General features: G+C 41.1%; 1 protein-coding gene across 1 annotated transcript; it reads right to left on the bottom strand.

The window, feature by feature from the left end:
* FAM241A (family with sequence similarity 241 member A) lies at positions 1–22,819 on the bottom strand. The gene is made up of 2 exons (XM_075265416.1): positions 22,548–22,819; positions 1–325 (listed from the first exon to the last, which is right to left on the bottom strand). The coding sequence occupies exons 1-2, from the start codon at positions 22,674–22,676 to the stop codon at positions 80–82; spliced, it is 375 nt and encodes a 124-aa protein (XP_075121517.1). The 5' UTR covers positions 22,677–22,819; the 3' UTR covers positions 1–79.
* Positions 22,820–23,292: the final 473 nt, after the last annotated feature.

The following is a 23,292-nucleotide window of genomic DNA, read 5'->3' as shown; positions in this document are numbered from 1 at the left end:
TTTCTGAATTTAAAATATTGCTTGTGCCATGTTGTTTAAATATATTAATCTTACATAAAAGGATTTCAATGCCATGTTATCATGACTGTATATGAATAATTACAAGGCAGAGTATGGACACCAGTCCTAAAGCTTGTATGCCAAGAAACCAGAGCATGACTCCAAAGAACAACAGGAGCACGGGTTCCACAGTCCTTTCACCCAAGTACATCCGGGAGAAGCCAGTGTCAAGTAGAAGTTTGTTGATTGCACCAAAAAGTGTCCCCATTTTTTCATAGTCATCCCTTACGGTTTGTGCACGATGGTTGTGCTGAATGGTTGAGGTCTGAAAGGACAGATAACACAATAGATTAGTTCCATTTCACATAGATATTCATGTATAATTCCAATATCACTAAATACTCCGAACAATAAAAAGGATGTCAGAAGTTTACTCAACAAAGCAGCCATGGCTGAGCCTGGTATTACAGCACATTGTGAGCTCTGACAGATTCAGCTGAATAAAGGAGAAGGAAAAAAATAAATAAAATATTCGCAGTGTTTTACAGTCAGAGCAAAGGGGATAGGATGCTAGCAACTCCCATGCCCACTTCATTGTAATAACACACTGTGGACACGCGGCGATTTCCAAAACCAGCACGGTTTTGGAAATTGCAGCACGTCAATTATCCATACACGTCATTGTACAAACGCTGCCGGTTTCCCCAAAGGTAGAATTAAAACAAAGTTCACAGAAGCAACCTGTCTGTCTAAAGTGCTGCAGGAAGAACTGAGATGAGTTGTCGCTGCAGTTTTTTCCCGTGGGATGCCACGTCGGGCCTCAGCCTCAACCACATCTCACTACCACCAGAATCGGCCCCTTCAGTCTGCTGGTTGGGCTGGGTATATAAAAAGGTTGGGTTTCTGATTCTTACCAATAACACATGGATAGATCAGTAAAAGAAAAGGTCATCAACATAAATTGTGTTCTGATGGGACCACTTCTTTAAAAGGCCATAAAGGGGGTGGGGGAAGAAAAAAAAAAAAAAAAAAAAAGTAAACATCCCACCACACTACTAGAGAAGCTGGAAAAGTAAATAAGACTGCATATACCACAGTTTCATTTATTTTTTTCCCACTGTGCTACATTCAACACATGAAGAACAATAAGAGGGCATTGAAATCTGCCATTATGTGCTGCATTTCTATTTTCTCCCTGCATAAGAAGTCTACTGAACACATGATTAGACAAGAGGTCTCCAAATATCTGATATATAAGTAAGCAGAGTAATCTTTTGTATCTGGATTCTGAGATTCTATAGCCAAGCTCAAATACTTTCTGACTAGCTGTACCAGAGATTAAGGATTTTCCTGTTTACCCACTTCTATGTAACAGTAACATTCTCTCTAGAAACCGGTTTGGGAACTTGTCACTTTTTAGTATTCTTGAATGTGGATAAAAAGTCAACAACTAATGTTTACATCCTTATGTGCGCAGATGACATGATAAATGACATACCTGCAGAATAAAGATTATATTGTAATGAATCATCCTTGTACGCAAAGTAATGCGTTCCAATTATATCAACCCTGAATTTCTAAAATATCTCAGTAGAATCTGGAATTTGAGCACTTTATTCTTTAATGTTTCTGGTTGACCTTTGAGTTGCACTTAGAAGGTGTGGCGACAGATCAGTTGGCTGAAGGGAATGATGTTGGTCTGATGACTGCCATATCATTGTTTAACAGGCACAGTGTCACACACGTGGTAACAGCTAAAGCTCGTACTACAGCGGAGTATTCAAGTAAATAGGACTGAGACGCAATACGAGGCACAGGCACTTTCAGGTGTGCTTGGTAAACAATCATGGGGATGTGATTCTCTAAAGTAGTAGGCATCCAGAAATCCCCTCTCTTGTGTAGGACAGTGATTGAGGGATATACCCCCAAAAAACACCAAAAGCGTGCTCCCTTCAGTAAAGATAAGTTCTGGTACGCTGATGTATCAAAATAAAAAGGATTTATTTAAGATGATGCGTTTCGGGGTTCTCTGGTACCTCACACGTACCACCCCTTCATCAGATCGTGGCTCAATGGTAGTGAGTCTTAATCTCCTAGATGTCAGTGAAGTCAGCTCTCGTGTAGGGTTAGTCTAAGGGAGTGTCCAATACAGACAACACCTTTCAGATAATAATAATAACAAATATATATATATTTTTTTTTTTCTTTTTTTAATTTCCCAAACAGGAATTGTCCAGTTTCAGCAAATAAACATACAGGTCCACAGGTCAGTAGAGTACAGTGCTCTAATTATAGGACTCTCAATGTACATTTTTTTCATTATCAGTATGTCTTTGGCGTATGGGAGGAAATCCACACAAAGGGAGAACATACAAACTCCTTTGCAGATGTTGATCTTGGCAGGGTTCAAACCCAGGACTACAGTGCTGCAAGGCAGCAGTGCTAACCACTGAGCCACTGTGTTGCCCCCATGACCATGGACAGATTTCTACCCATTTGGAACAGGTAGTTTGAGAACAGCAGCTTTTGTCAAGAATGCTGGGATCAATAAAAAAGTGGTAAGCTAGTAGTTTGGCAAGTCAAAAATTCTGGAGCCTGCTTCTAAGAATGAATATCTCCACTGCACTACACTAGACAGAGGGTCCTCCTGTGGCACACAGAACCCCTACTGCTCTGTAGTACATGAGATGAGTGAGAAGTTAAAGAGGAGAATTTTAAAAAGAGTTTTCTGGAATTCTAACCTGCTCTACAGATGGGTCATCAATATTCAGTCAGTGGAGGCTCAACAACTGGTACCTTCTCTGGTGATCAGCGGTTTGTAAGTAAGCGCTAGGTCCACAAGCCAGTGACATGACATGAATGAATGGGCAGTGCTAGGTGTCGGACATCCACTAGTCTAAGAAAGAAGACCTATCCTACGGATCGGTCATCAATACTGTATTGTTGAAAGACTTCTTTAAAGGGAACAAGCAACACCACAAGAGACACTTGTACAATGTTGAGAACATATCACAGCATTTTAATACTTCTTACTTACTTTTAATCACTTACATGCTTACGTCTGGTAATAAGCAGCTTATAAAACATTCCTTTTGCATGACACTATGTAGCTGCTAGCTCGGAGATCACAGATATTCAGGAAATGGTTTTTCAGAAGGCAATGTATGTGGCCTCTGCCATACAGGGCATGTATGCCACATCAGAGCAGTAGTACTAAATCTAGAGTGAAAGCTCCAGGTGTATACAACATGAAGACTATGAATGTCAGAAAGCTTCCTGTACTCTGCTCATAACAGGAAATCGCAAAAAGCTAATTATGAAAGCTTTCACCATCTAATGTCACCAAGATCCTACTATAAGATCACTATAACCAGGACTGCAGCGTCAGAGATGGAAAAAGTTACCGGATCCTGCTTAAAAGCATATTATACAACTATTGATATTGTATACTTTGCTGCATATTTATCTTCAAAGGAATTCAATCACTAGATTTTTCTGTGAATTAGAAGATCTTTCCCACTTCTGTTTGACCATGGCTGTCAAGCATTTATGAAGTCAGAGCAGGTGGGCTGTGTAAAAATAGAGGAATCTTAGGGCAAGTTCACACAGGGTTTTTTGGTCCGGAACCTGAGGGTTACTTATCTCTCATGGGCTCCAACGCAGGTCTCAGTTATTTTCTTCTCTATGGCTTCAGAGACTGTCTGTGATCGGTCTTCAGCTGTTACATGAATGATGCTGAGGTCATTACACTGGTGTAACCCACATGGCTGCTGAGGCCCAGACCTGTGTCAGTGCCCAGGAGAGGTCAGTAACATGTTTTTTTTTTTGTCTGCTCACCTTCTCTTGTTCCTCAGCTCATCTAAAGATCCCGCAACAGTTTTTGGGTGGCAAACCCCAAACTTTTTTGGAAAATTCCTAACAAAATCTTATGGACTACTACAGGACATTATACTGCATGATGGCCACTTTGGGACATTATACTGTGTGTTCTATAAAGCATTATTCTTAAAGGGGCTGTCCAGAAAGTGGCCAAACTGTGGAGGGGTCCAGGGCAGGTGTAACAACCCCCCCCCCCCAAAAAAAAAAAAACAAAAAAAAAAAAAAAAGCACAAAAATAACCTAAAATAATATATATTTTGCTGAGCATTGTTCAAACTACCCTGGATCCGTAATGGGTTACGTTACATTGCCTCTGTCTAGAATCCCTTTCTGCCCATGTTACAGAGTTCCCAAAGTTGAACCATTTCTCCTTTTATCTGCAGATCTGGATCTCTAAGCTAATGATGCTCTCCTTAGGCCTCATTCACATAAAGCAAAACAACCAGCACTATCTCACCCCCAACCTTTTATTTCAGTTTGCTTAATGCATTGTCCATCTTCAAATGCAGAGAAACCTAGACTGTAAACTAACCAAACCAGTTACTACACACTGTGCCCTAAGCCTTAGCAGCAAAATGCAGTGTTTGCATACACAATAAGAGAAGATCTAAACAAATGGATCACGTGAGCTCAGTCTTTGCATGCTGCGCTATTTCGACATTATAGGAAACAGCAGCAGGAGACAGGAAAAATGGGATTGCTCAGTAAGGTATAATGTATTGTGGCTTTTGTCTAGTGCTGCTGTCAGACCCAAGAATGCAACAGGACAACGAGATAAAGTTGCCGGGTCACCATAAGTGTCTGAGCAGAGATAGCAAAGCTCCATATGTCAAGTATAAAGAAGACAGACAGCGGGGGCTATAAGCCTTACTTCAGTCATATGTCTCATGTAAGCTCACAACACAAATATTAGTACAGGTGAAAAACAAAGCAGAACCATAGATGTATAGTGCACAATAAGCTACAGATAATGTGACACATTTACAAAAATGTTGTGGTTGTGCATAAAATGTAGGCCATATTCACATGTCAGTGTTTTGTTCAGTTTTGCATCTGTGTCTGCAAGCCAAAACCTGAATTGGATTCTACACATAGGCATAACAAAGATTAGTACCCCCCCCCCCTTTTTTTTCCCCCTCTCTCATATTTATCTGATTTTAGTAAATTAAAATAATGTTGACAATTTTATTTATTTACCGGGTATTTATTTTTTGTAAATAGCTTCTCTCTACTGAAAAGCCATGAATGCACTTGCAGGCTATGAACGTTAAAATGGAACAGATCCATTGCAGGATGTCCGTACCAAAAATTCGACAGAAGAAGTGTCAAATCTTTTGGTTTTGCCCGTGACTTTCAGCTGGCCCAGCTTTCAATCTTTTTATTGCAAAAGTTAAAAAAAAAAAAAAAAAAAAAAAAAAAAAAACACAACCAAAAAACAAAACCACACTTGAAGCCGCAGCAATGCTTGGATAAGTGGGATGTTTACACAGTGCCACAGTGCATTGCAGCAGGATAACTGCCAAGGATTCTGCCATAGCTAACCCACGGCAAACTCACCTCATGTGTTCCTGGAGATATGGAGCACTGACATATGGTAGGAAGTAATAAGATAATAGAGAATATCAAGCAATACAAGGGTTAATCCAAGTTTAATATTCCTAGAGAAAGACAAAGATGGGATCTCGCCACATAGTAATAAACATTGTATGCAATAACAATTGGATAGAATAAATTGCACAGCTTTCCTGTAAACTGAGCACTTGGGAACACATTTCATGGAAGAATCATGTAGACGAGCCATTAGGTTTGATACAACAGGAAGAAGTTTCCATAATGAAAGTTTTCACAATAGAATTCTAGAGAAATCTGTAATTTCATTTTCATTAAAAATTAAAGTGGACTTTTAGCAGAAATCTAAAGTGTGGTATTTACACCACTACTACATGAGTGATATCCGGTACGTGTTCTCATAAGCACTTCTCTATTAGGCACAACTAGGATTAATGGCCTAGCTGCTAAGAAGGCCTAAGGTATATATATATATATATATATATATATGTATATATATATATATATATATATATATATATATATAAAAAACAGTTGGGGGTCTCTGTCAGTCCTCCATACCTTACAGGTCTGGGTACTCCGACTGACTGGTAAGTTGATTCCTTACAGCTTGGAATGGATATAGCTAGATTTCAAAGGGTTGTAAAAACGAGAACATTTGACATTCTTACAATTTCCTTTTCAGAAACCCTACTTCAAGACAGGGTCTGGTAGATTGTTGTAGAAGGCTTACAGGTATTGTCACTGTTGAAGTAACTAAAACTTAACTTTTAATTGATATGGAATATAAAAGACTATATGATAAAATTACAGGTAGCCCCTGCACAGCACCGGTGATGCACGGTCTGACGTCATCTTCTGGCACGCCTTCCTCTTCTTTCGGCGACGCCCTCCGGTCCTGGCACTTCCCCAGCTTCATCGTCCTCTTCTTCCGGTGCGATTGGTTCAAATCCGGCGCGTGCGCAGTATCGCTCACTCATTTTTCCCAATGGAAGTTCGCAAGCCAAGACCGGAGGGCATCGCCGAAAGTAGAAGAAAGAAGAGGAAGGTGTGCCAGAAGATAACATCAGACTGTACATCACCGCCCACGATAAGTATAATTTACATACATGTTTTTATGGTTTTATTTTAAAATGGGGTGGGGGTTAAAATACCATTAACTGTGCGTGAATAGCCTATTCACGCATATGTGGGGCTCATACAGCATAATTTTATCCACGTCAAACCAGGTGATTTAAAGGGGTTGTCCCATCACAAGGATCCTATCTATACTGCTTGCTGTAAGACTTTTCCTAAATACACAGCTTCAGCAAAACTGCTTTGTTTGTCCACGATCTTACTTTATTCAATTCATTGTTGACACAGCCCTTGGGCTTATCTGCTCAAAAGTCAAGTGACGTAGCTGCCTGCTCTCAGGGAGGGGGGGGGGGGAGGGGCTAAATGCACGTGCTTTTAGCTATTCCTGTGTCTGCACCACATGTGACCTAACTTCCTGCTCTCAGATAGGGGAGAGGAGCTGCTTTCATTTCTGAACGTCTTCTGTTCTCCCAGTTATCAGGCTAGCTAATTCAATTGTGTTCATTATGGCAGAGACAGGCAGTCTCTGTATGCAACACAGAATGGAGTTGCTCCTGCCTGTACTTCATAAACCAATATTGTGCATATAGTGTTGTTTGAGGACCTTTGATGACATCACAGGCCCTTCAGCCGCCCCATAGGATCACGCTATGCAGTGGGTGGAGCTACATGCTAATTTAGGGCGGAGCTAAACGGCAGGTTGCATATGAAACCCCGCCCACCAAATGACGCAATAAACCAGGAAGAAAGAAGATTTTACAGCAGTGAAGACTGGTGAGTAGAGTATGCGACGTGGGAATACCCCTTTAAAGGTTATATATAGAATGGGCATAGTTAGCCTCTACTTTAACAGTGCAACACTTGAAAATGCTAAGGGTGCATTCACATGGAGGAAAATGGTGAGGAATTTGGTGTGGAATTGAGGGCTGAAAAAAAATAAATAAATAGCCTCCCATTGACTTCATGCTAGCAGAAAAAGGAATCCATTGAAGTCAATGGGAGGCTTTTTTTTAGCGCTGAAATTCTATACCATTTTCCTCCGTGTGAACGGATCCTAAGGCTCCAGGTGTGTTAGCTTTGACGGGCTGGTGAACAGAGCCCGCCAGACTGCACAGCTAGCACTTCTTGTGCCGAGGCTGTGCCACCTACTGAATCCATGACACATCTGATTTAAACTAGACAACCTAGTTTGTAGCCCTGTCCCACTGAAGTGTTGAGAAGAAAGTTCTGAAATTGGCTTGTGACCCTCAGAGGTTTTTGCACACTCCCCAGGGAGTAATATGTCAGAGTTTGGAAGACAATGCTGTACACCAGTGCCACCTATTGTATTAGTCTTTGCTAATATTTTGAAGTATAAACAAACAAACCAAAAAAATACTTACAGTATTTTACAATGATATAAGAGAAATCCAAAAAACAATACCATCTCCAATTTCATTGGCACAAGTGCACAATTATTAATAAATGTGAGCCAATGGCTTCTGTTTCTCACTAAAGGATATCACACAGAGCTAAATGTAGTCATTTCCTTTTCAGAGAACAGCTAAAAATAATGTGTACTGAGCACCTGCATATCTCCAGAACAACTAATGCATAGGAAAATTCCAGCAGGAGGGGGAAGAGGCAAAGCACATGCCAAATAGAACAGCAAATAACAAGTTTAAGAAAAAAAAAACAAAAAAACATCAGATTCAGAAAGGTGTTCAGTAAAGTCCGAGCTTCAGTCACACGGCCACAAATAATGAGCAGTCCATCATTCTTAAATATACAGTTTGATCTGTGAAAGATATTGGGGGAACTCACTGACATGTCTATGTCGATTTCCTGGGGTAGATGTGTGAGGATATGGGGCACATTTGGACCAAGGCCCTCTCTTGTGACAAAGATGCAATAGATCCCACATTCTGCACGTCGCTCACCACTTTCCTAAAATGTGGGCAGAGAGTGGGGCAGGCCAGGGATATCTCGGCCTAACATTTTTTACTCTAACTCATGCCAGAATATTAAGTTATACAGGAGACCTATGCCAGACATGACATAAGTTGTTTTTTTTTTTAAAATCCGTCACATGCATGATTTATTAAGAGATCATCATCTGGATTGTGCCTGTTGGGACCTTTATGAAGACTGGCATACAAACTGCCTTAAGTCTTAATAAATCTGCTCTAATGTGTATACAGTATATTGGACAGTCATACATACTGCAACTACTGAATCCACTCCCATTATTAGGGTAAATACCTCTATAAGGTTACGTTCACACGGCGGAAAATGAAGAGGAATTCCTTTAGAAAGGCTATTTGTCTCTTACCTTTAGACGTGGTCTCCGCTGCGCCGTTCCTTAGAAATACCGGTTTTTACCGGTATGCAAAAGAGTTCTCCCGCAGCGATGGGGTGGGCCCCAGCGCTCAAACACCAATGAGGGTGTCCCCACCGCTGCCAGAGAAGTGTCTCTAGCGACGCCTCCTTCTTCGTCCGCTGCGTCATCTTCAATGTCTTCTTCCGGCGCAGGCTCGTAACTTCTAGCAGAGCAGACTGCACAGGCCACAGGAAAATGGCTGCTAACAATACTGTGCAAGCGGCCATTTTTCCGTGACCTGTGTGCCTGCGCAGTCTGCTCTGCCCAAGGCCTAGAAGTTACGAGCCTGCGCCGGAAGAAGACATTGAAGATGACACTGCAGACGAAGAAGGAGGGAGCGCTAGAGACACTTCTCTGGCAGCGGTGGGGACACCCTCATTGCTGTTTGAGCACTAGGGCCCGCCCCCATCGCTGCAAGAGAACCCATTTGCATACCGGTAAAAAAAACTGTATTTCTAAGGAACGGCGCAGCGGAGACCATGTCTAAGAGACAAATAGCCTTTCTAAAGGCTATTCCGACGTCTTATCCACAAAAAAAAAAGGTTTTAATGGTAGAATCCCTTTAATCAATTCTGTTCAGCCATAGCAAGACACTCTGCACAAGTTATATTCCAATAAATACTATATATTTTACTTATTAAAAGCCAGATTACTAAGTGATTTCAATGTTACCAGTCTATATAAGGCATTTGCAGTATTAAAGAGTCTGAGTCTGGCACAGCCCTGCTTTTGTCTATTTAAGAGCTTGACACGAAAAACCCCGCAAATCTACTGTGCCACTAATGCCCCCTATAACAACCAGTTTGTTTAAAGTAGGTAAATTCTTGAATACATAATTCTTTTAAGAAAATCACCTAGAGAGAAAAGCTCCACGAAAATAAAAAGGAACAGAAATTCACAACCCACCAACTACAGAACCTGTTTGCAGGCCACCATAGTAGGTGCATATAATCTAATTTTGCAACACTAAGTATTCGCCCCTGAGCGGTGACCATTCTAATCATCTTTACAATCAGCATTCAGAGCATGTGGTTAGGCGAGTTTTGTTCACTTTCATTTGCTAGTTAGCTTTATAGCACATGCTGTAAGTCTTATCTTTACACACAACTTCTGAAGCCTGTAACTGCATACAGCCTGTTCAGTAACTGTATGTTATCATGAATGGAACAAGGTTTATATAAATCAAATGTACATTATACATTTATTACTATGCTAAAGAAATAACCTAAGACTGTAGTTTGGTGTTAAAAATAAAAGAAAATTTTTATATATTATTATGGGGACTCTTGTGACGACAACACCTTTCCAGATCCGTTTTAAGGACAAAAGAACATCACAGAGAAATTTCCTTACTGATGATATTTTGACTGATACGGGTAACTTAGATATGTTAGAAGTCATCAGTTTTACCTGTATTTAGATACATGTACAGTGGTCAGTCCGCTATAAGTGTGTGAGGGTTGGGTGAGAGGCGAAAAGAAGCCAGAGATGTGTACTATAAAAAGGTCTATGCAAACAGATGCTTTATATGGTATCCACCTGCATTCTTTACACAGGGAGGAACTGTATAGTAAAGACGTGTTGTGATCCTGGCATTACCTAAACCTGACATTAAAGGGTCTATGTTCAGTTACAATATATTATCCTGCATGACCTCTCAATGAATATACACAGTTTGGAAAAGCAATGATCTGGCGAAGCGAAGGTCTGAAAAGCAAGTGGTAGTAGTCGGTTTTTGGTTTAGAGAATTGTAAGAAGTTTAGACAATAGTGACAAGCTGTAGGGTGTTTATATGGGTGACAAATATTCAGTTATCTACTGCTACCCTCACAAAATCAATAGTCATGCAGTGCAGTCTAGGTGGTTCAAGAAAAAAAAAAATATAAAAGTTAGCCATGTACATAACACAAGACGCAAGCTGAGAAGACAAGCGGTCACATACCCTATACTTGATTCTGTGGCAGATGCCATTGGAGGGCTGTTCATCTGCACATCTCAAGCACATGGGCAGTTTTAGTCTAATTTCTAAAATTCTCTTTATCAGAGACATAGCTGGCTGAGGTGTTGGTGGGCAGTATTAAGGAGCAAGGAGGGGTAGGAGTGTGACGTAGAGGAGTCGGTGATGATATAACAGTGGGCTTGCTCGCTTCATAGGATTTTCCTATTGTATATGCTTATTATATCCAGATGCATTTTGGATCCTAAAACTAACCTACAGTGGCTTCTTTTCTTGAATAAAAGTTATTAATAGAGAAAAACTTCATATGAATCAGCCACTAGCAATCCAGGACACACCTCTGCCACATCCCTATGATGCAGACACTATAATAATGATGTTTATGAAGCATTTAGAATAGATGAAAGCTACAATTAGAGGTGTAAGCTGCACAAACAGGAACGCCTACCTACAATTAGATTTACTAAAAGCCTACTTTACCAAATGACTATACTGTAGTGTACCTGCCTCCATGAAACCACCAATTACAACCAAGGACATCCAACTGCTGAAGTCAGCCACCAAAAACCCTTATCTGGTTTTCACCAGTTTAGTTCAGCAACATTTTATTATCCAGCATTTCCAATAATCTTATTCCGTCATGTATTGGAGGTCTGGAGTAACCATAGAGGTTTTACACTATTTTTGGTGTATTAGCATGGATATTTCCATTAGAAGTGTATCTGGAACAATTTCCCAGTGTAATGTAAGGTAGTCCGTCATTCACCTAGGGTAACGATTCTACTTCGTGCAGACATTTTTTACATTGTAAACTTTTCATCATAAATTTTTCTGTGTGCCCAAGCAAAGTAGCGAGAGCCAAAGGAACTGACAATTTGATAGTCACGCTGGCACAGAAGTTCAGATTAGATAACGGTGCCCATGTTTTTTTCTGTCAGTGCAGTGCCTACACCCACCCACCCTATTCCACCAAGGGAGTTCTACTGCAAACTCAGCCCCACAAACTAGATAGTATGCATGTAGTCCAAAAACGCAAGATCATATCTTTTATATATACATACTGTAATCAGCAGGTGTCACAGTTGAAGTTGGGAGGTTATGTAGTTGGTTACTCAGAGGGGAAAAGTAATTAGTATTTGGTCTGGTTTAACAGGGTTTTCCTTGTGTTCATATACCAAATCCTCAAAAAGGATGATCTGGTTAACCTGGAATTTTCACATGCTCAGAGTGGGGATGGCAGGGATACCCGGGAATAATAAGATTAATTTATTTTTTTTTTATTTTTTTTTAGTACTGGTAGTTACTAACTAACCTTAAAGGAGTGTTCCCACCACCAGGATCTCAAGTTCTACCAATACACTGCTTTTATCTATGCTGCTCCATTTGTCAGATACTACTGAATAAGTCTCAGGGTTTACAGTTTGCTGTCCAAGTTTCTAGACCAACTCTAGTATCTAACTGCAGTAACAATAGGCACCTTTATTCTGGTCACTGACTAACGGCTAATGGAGTAACCTGTCAGCTCTGCAAAGTGCACTTAGCTGCTGAGACCTGTATATAAATCTAAATGTAACAGTGTGTAGTTCCACCTTGGAAGAACACTGCTGGCTTGACTTGTACATCACACAGGCTAAGGAAGTCCACTAACTTACCACCACGAAGTGGAGGGGAGAGAAGACAGAAAAGCAGGTGAAATCCTTAGACAAAATTACCTAACACTGATTTGATCAAGCATTATTTCTCTGAAGTTTTTTTCTGTTAAGCAGGGTTCACACTACCATCGGTCTCCGACAGCTAGTGTCCGATGGTAATGTCTGAGCAAAATCTTGCGCAGACATTAGCATCGGACACTAGCTGTGTCCGTTACATTTTGCATTATTTTAAATGGGACTCCATGCAGTGTCCTTTACTGTCCGTGTCTGTCCTTAAGTGTCCGTTCACAAAGATGTCCGATTTTTCAAGCAGACAGCTAAATCCTGCATGTAGGTGTCATCCACATGTACAGTAAAACAAATTTTGCCACATCTGTTCTGTTCACACGAACACTTGGAACCATATTGCTTAACTATGCAGGCAACTTCAGTCAGTCTCATTCACTTGAATGAACACATGCTGCAGCTCTCTGTAGTGTAAGTTGCCAGAGTATAGTTTTGCTGGGGCACAACAAATAAATACATAATACATTTATATAGCGCCAACATATTCCACAGCACTGTTCAATTTGTAAGGTTCAAGTACAGACATAATGATTCATTACAATTAAATAGCCACTTCACACAATGGAACTGAGAACCCTGCTCGCAAGAGCTTACAATCTATGAGGTAGAGGGGGTGGCAAGAGGTAGCAGGGGCACCATTGCTTATACAGTGGTCAGACAATTTTGTAATAGAGGTTACTGTCATTACATAAACATAAAACTGTATGAGCAGTCACCTGTCATGTCCTTAAACATGCAGATGGTGCCTGGACATAAAGTTAGTCTCAAGTGACATATCATGTGCGTTAATGGGGGGGTGTGAACAGAGGAGGGTTTGTTTTAGGGATGCTAATATGGAACAGAAGGATTTACATTAGTAATTGTGATAGGCCTGTCTGAAAAGATGTGTCTTTAGTTTGCGCTTGAAGCTGTAGAAATTGGGAGTTAATCTGATTGTCTGGGGTAGAGCATTCCAGAGAAGTGGTGCAACTCGGGAGAAGTCTTAGAAGTCTTGTATACGAGCGTGGAAGGTTCTGATAATAGAGGATATAAGTGTTAGGTCATTGAGTGAACAGAGAGCACAGGTTGGGAGACAGCGATCAGGGACGAAATGTAGGGAAGTGCAGCATTATGGAGAGCCTTGTGGATGAGGGTGATAAGTTTATATTTTATTCTATAATGACTAGGCAGCCAATGTAGCAACTGGCACAGACCAGATGCATCGCTGTAGCGTCTAGACTGATAGATGAGCCTGGCCGCTGCATTCAGAATAGATTGTAGAGGGGAGAGTTTAGTGAGGGGAAGACCGATTAGTAAGGAGTTACAGTAGTCAAGGGGAGAGTGAATCAGAGAGACAATAAAGGTCTTTAATGCATCTCTGGTAAGGAAATAACATTCTGGAGAAGTTTTTGAGGTGGAGGTGACATGAGTGTGCGAGTGATTGAATATGGGGGGGTGAAGGAAATGTCTGAGTCAAACACAACCCGAGGCAGCGGGCATACTGCCTAGGAGTTAAAGTAAGGCTGGAGACTACAATGGATATATCAGGGACAGATCTATTAGATGGTGGAAACAGCGAAAATACATAAATAAATATCACTAAAGGGGAAACAGGAATAAGTTAGTGCTGTGGCCCCTTCGTACTCAATGGAAGTCCTGAAGCTTGGGCACCAACCAGTCAGTATGTGATATCCTAAGCAGTATATGCCTACAGTTGATAAGATAGTCCCTTTAATAGAAATTAGATTATAATTTAATATATCTTGCAGAACAAGAAGCTCTGGGGCCATGGAGATATATCAAACACCTATTAGCTATGATCTAGGACACACAGCACTAATGAATTCACCTGGGATAAGTGGATAATGCTAATGAAATCACAATGAAGCTCATAATGTGGCTTCCTGTTTTCCTTGCTGCACATTGCTGACCTACAGTAAACTTGCACAGAAAAGGTTTTAGGCTAGGCTGACATCCCTCGGTTGGAGACCTTGCCACAGAAGATTGGAGATTTTTTTTTTTTTTTAATAGAGGGTCCTGTTCCCTCCACTGTTCAGTTTCGCTGGTCCGTCCACAAATGTGACTCTGGCCTTACCCACAATCATTTTTCTAACAAGTCAAAAATCCTATTTTTTTAGGCTTCCTTTCATTCTTAAGAGAGAACAGTTAGGCCAGCCTGCTGGGGAAGAGAGCGCAGTGGAAACACATTGCAGTTTTTTTTCCGTAGAGTTTCTGCAGGCATAATTGACATGCTGCGATTTACAAAAATGCTGTAGTTTTTGAAATCACAGTAGTTCCGCTGTGGATACTTTTCTGCAATGTGTGGATGGGATTAGCCAGAATACCATCCACTTTGCTGATAATGTAAAAACGCTGCAGTTTGTGTCACAGCGTTTCTGCCATAGCCAACTCATGGCGTTTTTATAACCCAAGTCCGCGGCCAAAGCAGGGCACGTAAAAGCATTCTTTCAGTGTAACATTTTCCCTGCAGTCATATTACAGAAGTCTTCTGACTCTGAACAAATACATTCTTACTTGGAAACTTCCTTCTTAGGGCTAGTTCACACGTGAGTATAAGGGGAGGTTTTTGACAGCGGATTTCGCGTCCAAAACCTCCCCTTATAATGGTGGTCTATGGAGACCGCCGGGCTTCTGTTCTCCGCTAGCGGCGAGCTGCTGCTAGCGGAGAAAAGAAAGGACATGTCCTTTCTTCAGGCGGAAGCCGCGCAGGCTCAGCCGCACGGCTTCCGCCCCCGGCAGCTCCCTCCTATGTCGGCTCATTCATTTGAGCCGACAGCAGAGGGTTAAGCCGCGACAGCGATGGTCGCAGCGGGCGGGTTTTGACAAGAGAGAGACGCGGCTCGCCGCGGCTCTCTCTGTGTCAAAACCCGCGCGGGCAGTTCACGTGTGAACTAGCCCTTATGGTGCCTGGACTTGAAAAATCAAATCATGATCATGCTCTTCTACAAAGCAAGTAGTGTGAAGTCTCTATAACAGTGAAGACAAGGGTAACACAAACATAATAGGAGTCACAAAGGCAGCAGCCGAGTGTAATCCAGACGGTATTGCTACCATTAGTAGGTTAGGCCACCATTTATGTTGCTCCATTCCAGTTATGTTAGGTGTATCCTGCTTGGACAAGCAGCCTCTATATAGTGTTTGAACATACTTCTCATACTTGGAATACTTATTAGAAGGCAAAGCATGTTTCTTCTGAGCTTCATTACAATGCTAAATGAGCTATTGTAAACTCTACATGTAATTCAACTATTGCAAAAGAAATACTGGCCATGTTGCGTGATTAGGTTTTACCTATGGGCATGTGACCACATCGTATTTAACCCCTTATTTCCAAAGCCATTTTCCACTGTCTTTTATAAGTATATATATATATATATATATATATATATATATATATATATATATATATATATAGGCCATAGACCAATATTGCCATGACAAGCCTGGGAGCCTCCCATTATCTTGCGGTGTGGGAGCTGGCCTGCAAAGGTAGGGGGGCAGCTTTGGGAGAGAGCTCTTCCCCCAACACCAGTTATACAAGAAGTACCATATTATCATACTATCTTTAAAGACACAGCATCAGGCGTAATAGTACAGCGGATGTCAGGAAGGGGTTAAGGAGATCCACTTCCTTCTCCACTTAGTAAATTGGTCTCCTGCTCCTTATAGTGAATCTTATGCTTGTTTACATTATACCTGTCTCTGTATTCAGCTTTACACATACAACTCTATAGAGCACAGAGGGGCTGAGTAGAATGGTTGAAAAATTAGTTGTTTATCTGCAACCTAGCAGTGTTAAAAAGCAAGGAATTGCAGGGGATAACAATACCTCTGCATTGACTAATACAGAAAAATGACTGCCTGAAAAGTGAAGAAGAAAACCCATTTCCTTGCTAAAATATATCAAAAAATTTCTTATTTCCACCTGTACTAGTCATTTATGAAAAATTGTTTAGAACTGGAGGCATTCTTTAAAGTATTCGCTCAAGAGATACAACTTGCTAGTATGCATCATCTACTTTTTTATGGAATGTCTCAAGTGATGCATGCTTTGATTGCAATTGTTTTGCCCAGCCCTATAATGTAATGCACCATGTTTTTATGGGCTTTATTTATACATTCTGTGGTTGGTACAATTACAACAATACCAAATTTAGACTTTTTTGTACGGTTTTTTTTTTTTTTTTTTTTTTTTTTTTTTTTTTTTTTTTTTTTACACACACAGAGGTTAAAAAAAATGAATAAACAAAAAATGAAATAAAATATTGGAGCTGTGTAAAGGCTCTATTTTGTTAGCGGGGTAAGCTATAATTTAATAGGGAATGCATGAGGCCCAGTTCATAGTCGCACATGGGTTTCCATTCAGGAAACTGCTTGGGGACCCCCCCCCCCCCCACCCGAATGTAAACATAACTGCTTTTTTTTTTTTTTTTATGCAGGTTACCTTAGGAAACCTGCGGACCCCATATACTATAATGGGTTCCGTGTGGATTCCGCACAAAAATTACAGGGAGAAAAGTGTTGCTTGCAGGAAAAAAGTGCAAATATACACCCTAAAGACATATCTTGAATTATAGAGAGCTGCATTTTGCATAACTCAAAATGCATCTCTCTGTAATTCAAGATGTGTCTTTAGGGCGTATATGTGCACTTTTTTCCTTTATTCATTTTTCACTGAGCACCGGCACTCTTTTCACTGTTTTTTGGTTTTTCTTATTCTTATTATTTCTACTGTCATACTTACCTTCATTTTTATATTCACACTGTATACGTGATCATAGGATATTTGCACCACTCTTAAACATACCAGGTTTTGTGTGTATTTATTTTTTTCTTTTTGTGCCTACTTTTATTACTTTATTCGTGAATATATATATATATATATATATATATATAAAATGTATATGATCAAATGATTGAAGTTAGCCCACTTTTAACTATGTCAGATTTTGTGAGCGCATTATATGGATTTTGTATGTATGTATTCACACTGTTGCGCTGCTTATATGCGTTATCGCATACAGTTTTCTTTTTTACAATTAGTCATCTGTTCTTGTGTAAGGTCTGTTATTTGTTTGTAATGTTATGTGGGTCGGCGTCTGTCTTTTATATGTCCCTGCATATTTATTACGTCTTATTATGTTCGGTACATGCCTGTGATCGTTTATTCCTTTTTCTCAGCTTCCTTTTTCTACCTGTTCTCGTAATCGCTGTGGGCGTCTTATATGTAGAACTTTTTAGCATCACTGTGAGCATGTGCAACTTTGCTTACATACTTATTCCTAGTACACGGGAACCTTTCTCGTTCTCACGATACGGGATTTCGCTACCGCGAATGGGCACTGGTATTCCGGCAGCTGCTGCCACTAATGAACAGACTTGGCGCAATTCTCCCCATTAGCCAATAGGAATCATGGCTATACGCTATTTAAAGTCCCCAAACAAGTTGAGTGTTGTCCCTTGACGAAGCCATCAGTAGCGAAATGCGCGTGGGGCGCATCAGTATTGCTGGTAGGCATATTATTTATATTGATATAATTCTTGTGCTTGGTTTTCTCACACAGTGATTTATAGTATTCTTACTTGTTGGGTACATTCACTTATTTTTAGTGTTATTAATTAGTATTTGTTGTATCTCTTTTCTATTTGGAGATTATTTCTCCCCTTTTGCACCTCTGTATACCAGCACATTTTGATTATGATGGATTCTTTAAACAAACCGTGCCTCCCACATGCTGGTTAATTTTTGGTTGCATTGGTCCTCCTTTTTATTATTTGTAATTATTTAGTCCACACTACATTGTTTTTATACTATATTCTAATAAAATATTTTTTATGGTGATTCTGTCTGACAATTTTTTCCATTGGTTTTTTTTTTGTTTTTTTTTTTTTGGGGGGGGGGGGTATTCACCTTTGTTATTAAGCCTTTTGCATTTTGTGTTACACAGCTCCATACAATGCTTATAGCAAAGGCTTTATCCGATTTTCCAGGTCTATACTTGGAAAAAAGATGTAATAAAAATGTCCTATTTTGAGCCTACGGATGCAACAACATCATAAAAGTCGGCAAAGCAAAAGCAAACATAGCTGTGAAAACTCATCCTTAAATCAGAAACACATACAGTCTTGTTTGCTTATACTATTAATGTGTAACTTTGCTTCACTTATGGTTGAGTCACATGTACAATGCAAATAAGTACAAATAATGCTAGAAATGATATTGGCTTGATGTGAAGTTGTTCTCTTAATGCTACAGGGAACTGATCACTAGGCAGTGCTCTTTAGGGTATGCCATAAATAAGGTCCATTACACATTTTAGTGTAAAATCAGCATGTAGACATTACAGGAAGTAAATGCATCCTGTCCCCATAGGGATTCATATACAGAAGAGCTGAATCTTTGGAGTGTTAGAGCAGAGGCGAACAGGACACTATACTGCAAGTTTATTTTTTCTTACTGCATACTAGAGGTCCAGTAACTTTGTACATTAGTCTCTTTGATCAGTGACTTATCAGACGGTAGAAATTACGGGCTCCTGGCCAACCACTTGAACTGTGACACACTTGGGTTAGGTTGGGTTGAAGTCTGAGGGCACTTTGTTATTTCTGCATGCTTACAGGCTTAAGGATAAGTGTCTGATTGGTTGGTGGTCCAACGACTGGGACCCCACCAGTCATGAAAACAAGGAACCCAAATCCACCTGTTTGAAAGGTGCAGTGGCTAAATGTGTGTGCTGCCACTCTGTTCCAATTCTATAGGCACGCAGGAAACAGCCTGATGCTGTACTTGGCTTCTCTTAAGTCGGCCATACACTTTAGATTTTGGATGGCTGTGACATGGTTGTTCCAATTGGTGACTGTTTAAAGGAGTGATCCCGCCATCAACATCTCAAAAGCCCAATGAGGCTGAATCTGGCATTTCAACTGACAAATATCTATTGTGGCTGTCTTTAGACAGCTCCATAGGGAAGAACAATGCAGCAGGTCCTGGTTTTGACTTGCAATCACTGATGAAAAACACTGAGGTATGACTAAAGCCTTAAAGGGGTTATTCAGTTTCAGTAAATAAATGTTATTGTTTGTTCAATGAAATATAATGTATTCATTCCTCATAGTTTTCTAGTTCTCTGTTTACAGTCATTCTTTGTTTACTTGTATTTGACATAAATCTGTCCATGGTCATGTGATGGACACACAGGAGCACAGCTCGTTACATTCACTGCACAGTAATCAGACCCCTGTCTTGTAACGAGCTGTGCACATGTGTGTCCATCACATGATCATGGTCTGTCCATTACATGGTCATTGACAGACTTAGGCCTACTGAAATAATACAATGAAATACAGCCAGCAGAGATCTAGAAAACCAACCAGGAATTCTTACAAAAAAAGTATATTGTAAAACTGTACAACTTATTATACAAACAGTAACATTTATGACAGTAAATACTAAAAGTTGAACAACCACTTTAAGTCATGGCTGCTGAAAGCGGCCTCAAAATGCAGGAAATAAACATCCTGCTGTGTTACATTTCTGCCGGCTAGTATGCCCATCTAAGGCCTGAGATATAGGATCCCATTTATTTCAAGTTTCTGGTTTTCAAATACTTAAAATATAAGATATACAGAAGCTATTCACTCAGATTCCTAAGAAGTGGAACCACCACATAATCTATCCCCGTCCAGAACAATAAAGAGATCACAGTGTAGTCCAGCCCTTGGGCCATTTAGTATACGGGTATTTACTCGTGATATATATCACATCATTTGTATATATCCCTTTATACTGTAAAACCTCCCCCAGACAGGTAAAATGTACACTTCTGGTTTGGGTATTCACTCAGATAAGCCTGGGAGGGTCCTATATGAATTTTTTTTTTTTTTTTTAAAATAATGAAAGCCTTACTCTAGGTTCACACCAGTATTGCCTCTCCATCGTTCAAATGCATTTTGGGAACCAAACAACAGAGAGGCAGCCCGCTTACTAAAGCAGCAGTTACACATGGAGCCTGGTGGACCCCTTTGATTATAATGGGGGTCCGCAATTACAAAACAAACTACGTGCAGGACTTTTTCCTCTTTTGATCACACTGCAGAGACTTGGCCGCAGATGTGAAGGTAGCCTTTTGTTCAAATGCACCCCGCTGACTTAAAATGTGTCTGTCGGGTTTCCTCCCCAGGGTCAGTTATTCTAAATTGTGTACCATGATGTGCTATTTTTCCTGAGAAATACTGCAAAACTTCAGACAGAAATGTGAATAGAGACTTAGTGACCCCTGGACCAGAGCATATACACATTTGTCACCTTCATCATCCTGACAGGTGGGAATTAAAGTGTTGGTGACATGTATGCATACATATTGCTAACACTTCAACATGAATATTTGTAGCGCTCCTCTCTGGATGCCAAATAACAATAACATCACACACGGTCAGTAAAATAAGGGACTAGAATGGGGGAGAAGTGTCAGATGTATTTGGACCCCCAGTAATTAGGAGAATGGGGCCCTGAAAGTCACAAATAGACTTCAGGGGAAATGAAACATTAGGCTGAGTTCACACGGGGTATTTTGGTCAGGATTTTGAGGTCGTATCCGCCTCAAAATCCTGACCAAAAAGATGGCTCCCACTGAAATCAATGGGAGCTGGTCAGGTCTTTTTTCAGGAAGCCGTTTGTTCCAGCTCCCAGAAAAAAGAAGCGACATGCTCATTCTACAGGCAGATTCACCTCGCAAATCTGCCTGAAGACGCTCCCTCCTCCTGATTAGGCTCATTCATTGCACCAGCATCCAGTCACAGCTACCCATATTTTGGTCTGGAAACTGAGGTGGCCTCTGCCTCAGTTTCCGGACCAAAAAACCCTGTGTGAACCTCAATGGAAACATCTTTTTACGGCCGTAAAAAGCACAAAAACCGCCTGGTGTTACTCCGTGTGAATGGAGCCTAGTGCTTGTGTGACTTCTTTCATTTCAATAGGGCTATCAGAGATCGTAGTCCAATCAGCCACATTGAAGTGAATGGAGTGCCAGCCACACAAGCACCTCATTCAGAAGGGGACTTCCGGGCCCTCATTCTCCTGATCACTGAGGATCCCATTTATTAGTCCTTCAGGTATCTGATATCTATCCTCTATCATGTTGTAACAGCACAAGTCCTTTACATGTCCTTACTTTTGAAAAAATAAAATAGATTTGTCTGTGTTTTTTTTTATTTTTATTGTGGTTGTAATTTACACAGTTCTCGTAGGTTTGTCCAAGTCCCACTGCAGAAACTGCCAGAAAACAGCAGAGAGAAAAGTCCTGTATGGAGGACTTTTCTCTCCACCACTGAGGGCCCGTGCACACGGAGTTAACGCAAGCGCATTTTAGCATAATACACGTGTATAGAATACATGTGTTAAAATAACACTTCCATTGACTTCAATTAAATTTTTTACACGTGTAAAAAGCACGTAAAAAAAAAAAAAAAAAAAAAAAAGACTGCCCTCCCAGCGCAGTCCGGTTCTTCTGGTGATCTGTCTTCTTTCAGTGGAAGTCCTCACAGGCTGTGACATCTCTGTCCCATCCGCTGAGGCCACTGACTGGTCTCTGCGGTCACATGTGGCGGGGACTCCTGCGGTCACATGTGGCGGGGACTCCTGTCAGAAGAGCAGCAGGACCAAACTGCGCTGGGAGGCCTAATTAAAAAATTAAGTTTTAGCCTGGACAACCGCTTTAAGTTTCCTGGTCATGGAGCTCTTGAATAAAGACAATCTGCCAGAGATGAGAAGAAATGAATAACTTTCTATGAAACTTCAGTATTGTGTACTAGTACACGCAGCGGATCCACTAACGGGTATGTAAACAATGGGGCGCACACGCTGTATTACACTATGGTAAACAGCGGCTGGAACCACTAGAGGGCATGCTGGGACTTCTAGTGCAGGCAGTGTAAAGTACGACATAGAAGCCCTGGACTACGTGTACGGGCACACACCAACACGTCTCACCTGCGCCTGTGCCGAGCCGCTGTCCCGGGCTGAGTGGACGCTCATGTGGCCGCACTGCTCCGGCCGCTCGTCCTGCTGCCTGCTGCCCGGGCTGTGCTGCTCCAGAGCGGACCTTCCTGCTCCCTCCATGCCGCCTGTCAGTGTCTCATCACTCCGCCTCTACACACGCAGAACCGCGCCCGGCCGCAATCAGTGGAGGCTCCTCGGTAGCCGCAGCTGGTCTGCCCTGGTCGGCTTGAGGCAGTGAGTCACTCCGGGGCATGGACTGGACTGCTTCCTGCACAGGGGCGCGCCTGTCACTGAGCACTGGCGACTGTCACTCACTACACGAGTACACACGCTATATAGTGTAGGCTCGTCCTGCCGGTGACATCATCACACTGACGTCATGCTCCTCTGCTCCCACCTCAGATGGAGGAGTTTGTTACTACTCTGTATGAGAAGTGATAAACAGTGTCCAAGCATTAGAGAGACACTGCTGAGTGGATACTACCTATTATTATAGATGCAGTATTAGTCCTGGGCTGTCTTAAAGGGATGTGCTAAGAAATCAACTCATAAGGGTGGAAAATGAATGGTCACTGGAGCCCCACAATTTCTATAACATTTTCTTTGTATGATAAACTGTATTTCATAATGGCACCATTACCTAAATTCGAAAATGGGTCGAACTACAAAAAACACAACTGCCATTTTCTTACAGGTTTTACTGCTAGCAGAAAAGGAACCCATTGCAGTCAAGGGA

This window comes from Leptodactylus fuscus, chromosome 1 (assembly GCF_031893055.1).
Source record: "Leptodactylus fuscus isolate aLepFus1 chromosome 1, aLepFus1.hap2, whole genome shotgun sequence".
NCBI lineage: Eukaryota > Metazoa > Chordata > Amphibia > Anura > Leptodactylidae > Leptodactylus > Leptodactylus fuscus.
Note: the sequence above shows the minus strand (reverse complement) of the source record. Positions and strands in the feature narration are given on the sequence as shown.

Bases quoted from the DNA above. Each gene is read 5' to 3' on its own strand.
- FAM241A (XM_075265416.1), bottom strand. From the start codon at position 22,676: ATGGAGGGAGCAGGAAGGTCCGCTCTGGAGCAGCACAGCCCGGGCAGC. The intron at 326-22,547 runs GTGAGACGTGTT...CTGTCCTTTCAG, and splicing joins GCGGCTCGGCACAGGCGCAG to ACCTCAACCATTCAGCACAA.